The sequence below is a fragment of the Nilaparvata lugens genome, chromosome 8 (assembly GCF_014356525.2).
Source record: "Nilaparvata lugens isolate BPH chromosome 8, ASM1435652v1, whole genome shotgun sequence".
Lineage (NCBI taxonomy): Eukaryota > Metazoa > Arthropoda > Insecta > Hemiptera > Delphacidae > Nilaparvata > Nilaparvata lugens.
In genome coordinates, this window is record NC_052511.1 from 12,365,675 (window position 1) to 12,370,976 (window position 5,302).

Consider the following 5,302-nt stretch of genomic DNA (forward strand, 5'->3'; position numbering starts at 1 on the left):
CATGAATGGTGGTAACTTCAGTATTACGATAAACAGGATAGGATAATAAGAAGGTTTCATAAGTAGGTGATTTTAAAGGGAATTCAATGAAGTAGGATATATATTCTTTATATATTGAGCAGTGTACTTTTGCTAATTGCCATAACACTTCTGGTTCTTCAGAAATCAATTTTACATTAGATTCAGAAATAATATTATTTATTTCTTTATGGGATAATATACTAGAATGTAGAATATTCAATCTACAAAACTCCAAACTAGTATCTAAATCGCTTATTTTATTAAAGAGCAAACTTAATGAGCTAAATAAAAGGGAAAATTGCTGGTTTAGCTGTACAGTCGTAGTTTCATTTGAGAGAGTTTTGAAATAATTTATAATTTTCAAATTTTTTGGGGGTGTTTCCGCTGAGTGTGTTGGGCCTACCCCTAAAAAATGAGCCTGCATGTTGTTGAATGCTTCAGTAAGTGAAGTTAGCTGGTTTTGCATGCTTTGGATTTCGTTTCCGAAAGGATGAGATGAGTTGTCTGTCAAGTCATCGTGCATGTTTTGGATTCCGTTTCCGAAAAGATTAGATGAGTTATCTGTCAAGTCATCTTGCAAATGATGCACTTCAAACGGAGATTTTGAGTTCAGTTTGAAACGATTAGAAGGATTTGTTTGAACTGAGCGCATGCTGACAGTGTTTTGTGAATCCCACTTACTATTATGTGGTTGTCTGAATTGAGGATTGATTTGCACAGGCCTCGGTTGGTGAGGGAATTGAGCAAATTGATTTTGAGGAAAATTTTGTTGAATGTTTCTGTTCTGGGGGAATGTTTGCTGTGATCCATTATTATGTTGGAAGAAATTCGGTACTCGAGGTTGCGAGAAGTTGTTAGAAAAAGCTCTGTTGCTTGCTTGATAAGCATGAGTGAATGTGTTTGATCGCATTGGCGTTTGATTAAAAGCTCTTGAATCAATTTTATTGATAGTACTGATAGTTGATTTGAAGTTCAAGCTCCTTAGAACAATACTACAGTCATTAATAATCTTATGTCTAGCATCGTCAAGATCATGAAATTTTTAGGATTTGCAAATGAGAGCCCAAAGTTGGATGTACTCCGTGAATCAATGTAAGAGTGAGAGTTGCGTTCAACTGCTGCATTAAATTTGTCAAAAGTTCACCTTGGATACCATCTAGTTTATATTTAGTCAACACAGTTGTGCGTTTTTCATCCAGGCGATTAATGAATTCGATCGGGTTTTCATTTGAATAGGATTTCATGAAAGTAATTTCCGCAATTAGGTCTGGAACGGACCTGTTGTCAGCGAAGTTTGTTTTTAGAGCGGCTATCAGTTCAGTTACAGTTGTACAATTGTTATTGAAAACAACTGATTCTGCGGGTCCTGAAAGACGGCTTACGGCTTCCCTGAAAAGGAGCCAGTGATTTTCTGTTTTTTCGTCAATGTTTGCACTACAATAGGACACTAATAGTTCATTACAAGTACTAATAAAATGTGGTAGCTTATAGCAAGTACCATCATAATGGGGTATGAATTTAAGAATGTCATGAGGAATTTGTTTCGAGATATTAGGCATTGTAGGGTGTGGTTGAGGAAGAGATATAACGAAATTACTCACAGATTCAGGTTGGTGGGTGATGTTCCGGTTGTCGTCAGCGTCGGCGTCGGCGTCGGTGTCGTCTTCTCCTTGGGATGATATAAGGACAGCAGGAATCCTCCAGAAGGTGGCGAGATCTCGGTCCCTCTGTAGAGTCCTCTCGTCTCCTGCGGTGGCCAGCGTGGGGTTGAACTAACTGCTAGGCTGGATACGGCTACAGCGTGATGGTGATAACAGCTTGATGGTGGTATTCCATTGAGAAGTACTTGAAGTCGTTTTCGTTTTTGTAGTTTGATTTGATTTACACTTATTAACACTGGTGGAAGTTAAGTTCTTGTTGAAGAAATTTTTGAAAGTTTGAGTTTACTCTGATAACACTTGACTTTGTTTTCTCGTTGGAGAATAATTTTGTAGTTGAGTGGTAGATTTTGGATTTTGAAGTCGAGTCACTTTCACTATGAGTTTCTCATTGTAGAAAAATATATGGGTTGGTTCACGGATGAAGAGGTGAAACTCAAAGTTTTTTCGTTGCAGAATATAAAAGGTCTTGTATCCGAGTTTAATGAACGTGGATGGATACAACGATAAAACTTTCCGCGACGTAAGTTCGGGCGCCAGTTAAGTGATTGGACGAAACGACTGAGTTTTTAAAAATGGAAACTTTATTAACACTACAACTACAGAAAATACCAAATTAAAGAATTTCGGGAGTCGAGTGCTCTCGTCAAGAGTTTGAGTAGAACTAAATGAAAATAATTAATTGAGACATAAAGAAGACAATGCATAGTCAGCTATATTCTATAACAATAGGGTTGTAATACTATTACTATAGATATTTAACTATGGATAGAGAACAGAGCAGACGACCAAACACAAGCGGTGTCTATACTTGCATATTTGGCGCTTACTTGAGCTATAAAAGTATGGCCACAAAGGCGAATCAGCTGATGAAAAATCTTTAAAATACGTGAGCGTTTGCTCCAGAGTTCAGGAGCATAAGGTAAGAGTATAATGTAAAGCTTATTCATTTGAAAATGAGCAAATGCTTATGCTTCTACCTAATGCTCATGAGCAAACCCTTATGCTCCATGCTTATGCTCATGAGCATAATATGCTCTGGTTTTATTCATATGACCCATTGCCTTTTAGAGACGTATGAGCTCTTGATTTTCAAGAAGTTTGTTACCGAAGCACACTTTGGTGGCCTAATCTTAGCAACCAATCAGAACGATTCTTGAAGATGGTTTGGTGATTATGATTAGAAAAACTTAGTTAAATTTGAAAAAACAATATTCTAAAAAAAATCCTTCAATAAAAATGAAGCTGTCTTTCAAGAACAATGACGCTTGGGACAATGCTTATCCCATTTAGATAGAACTTCGAAGAGTTTTTCGTAAATTACCGTACGTTTATTGAGCATTGATATTGAATGAGTACTATTAATAGGAAAATGTAATTTAGAACTTGAAATTTATTCTTATCCACTTGGATTATTCAACTCTTCAATTAAGTCAATCTCTTCACTATTGCTATTGATGTTGTCAATACCAATATATATTTGTTCAAAATCAATTTAACAAACATAGTGGTATTGAATGTCATCAATACCACTATAATTTGTTGAATTGATTTTGTCAATGTCTTATTCTTTCAATTATGGAGAAATACCGCATCTTAAACATCTCATCCCATACAATCAAATAACTTGTTAATATTGTTTTTTGGGTGATATGCTCCTTCTCAAATATTTTTCCAAATATTTCATGTTCAGTCTCTCATTATGTTATTCTTATTTGAACTGTAAATCTTTATAGAGATCAAACCTCTTCATTAATATTCAGTCTGGACTGATTGTTAAAAAATACGATAGTAAACTTTTTAGGATTGTTGGCACCCTTCAACTCTCGCATTTATTAATGAATATTTGGTGTATTTAATAAATCCGTCATGATTTTCCCAGCTATTTGATGTTTTTGAGTGAGTTGAATTTTCAGTTTAGATTAAAATAGCTTATTCATTAGAACTATGTTGATTGTGTTCGTAAACATAAATATATATTAAATGTAAACTGATCTAATGAATTCATACCTATTCAACTCTATTCATAGAGTAGGTAATAATTCTTGGCTAAATATGAATAAATTTATATTTCAGGTATTTGCCATGGTATAGCAGGCTCTGGCTACGTGTTTCTGCTGCTCTATCAGTTGACAAAAGACAAGAAGCACTTGCATCGAGCCAAACAGTTTGCAGAGTTTCTGAATAGCAGTGAATTTGAAAGAGCCAAAGTACCGGACAGTCCCTACAGCTTGTATGAGGGCTGGGCCGGCACTGTATGCTTTCTTGCTGATCTCCTATGTCCCGAGAAAGCAGAGTTTCCTTTTTTCAAAATATTTCCTCAGTGAATTTTTGTGATAATACACTTTCATGTACCTACTTATCAATGATTCTCCTTACTCAAATAATCAACGTTTTTAACGCGGATGAGTATTCGATTGTCAAAGCTTGAACATTTCACGAAACTAAATTTTTAAAGATCATGTGTGACTCCAATAAAATTTTTGTTTGATAAGTGTTCCATTTTGGAACTAAATCTTGAAAATAAAGATCTATAAACATCCAAATCTTCATGTTTTTGTTACTGAATTATAATCCTTTTGTTTTGCTCTATTCATTAATAATTCTACCTGATTTCAACATTGACAAATCAATTTGAAAATGTTTCAATAGAGAATAGATCAATTATTACAATCACAGAGAAAATGTATGATTGTCTATGTGTATAGGAATCTATCTTTATCTTTCGATCGAATTAAATAGGGTAGTGAAGTAAAATATATTCAACCATTATAAACTGAAACGATCCATATAAAAGCCTCCTTCAACAGACATGTCTGATCATTTATATCAAATCATAGATAGCTGGCCTGGCCGACTTCTATTAAAGATTTTATCACCTATCAGACCCATTTACTAAAACAATCAAATATTTGATAGTTTAAACATTTGATGACTATGAGCGATGAAATATCTATGATCCGATTATGATGATGCATATAACTTTGTAATGGTGTTCTGAAACAAGTACTGAATAATTCCTTTATTGTAAATATGATCAAGAGTATCGGTAAAATTGGTAAAGGTCTCAGGGTGCACGAGAACGCTACCAACCACAAATGAATTGATAAACTCAACATTAATTATTATCGAAATTGGGTACTAGATTCTATTAAGTGGTGCTGAAGATAATTAGCCTACATCATCACATCATATTCAAAAAGGCAGAATATTAATTTATTGGATTAACTATCAAATTATGTCCTGTCTGGATGATTCATGACATTGAAAATCACAATCTGGTTACTTCCATATTAAAACTTGCTCCTAAGTGATTTACAGACTTCGGTCGTTTAACATTGTGTGGGCACCAATAAACTATTATTGATTACTATACTATTCGATTTTATTTCTAGCTGTTCCTGTATTGTTATTGACTTTTCTCTTTAAAGACATTCGGGAATGGCGATCTTCCCACACAGCATCGCTTATCTGATGGTGGGATCCTAGATTTCCTAGTTTTGTTGGAATTACTAGAAAACGTGTGTTTATCTTACAAAGTAGATGACTAAGTATATGAATTCTAGTAGGCGTAGCGAGTTCAATATCCTCTCAATGGAAGTGAACGTGCAAACGTTTCCAAA

At 34.5% G+C, this 5,302-nt stretch overlaps 1 protein-coding gene across 1 annotated transcript in view; it reads left to right on the forward strand.

The window, feature by feature from the left end:
- LOC111050459 (lanC-like protein 3) overlaps positions 1–4,225 on the forward strand; it is a 14,305-nt gene extending 10,080 nt beyond the window's left edge. The window contains exon 5 of the mRNA XM_039433961.1: positions 3,756–4,225. Coding sequence (XP_039289895.1) covers positions 3,756–4,006 — 251 coding nt within the window. The 3' untranslated portion in view covers positions 4,007–4,225. The remainder of the gene's footprint in view (positions 1–3,755) is intronic.
- Positions 4,226–5,302: the final 1,077 nt, after the last annotated feature.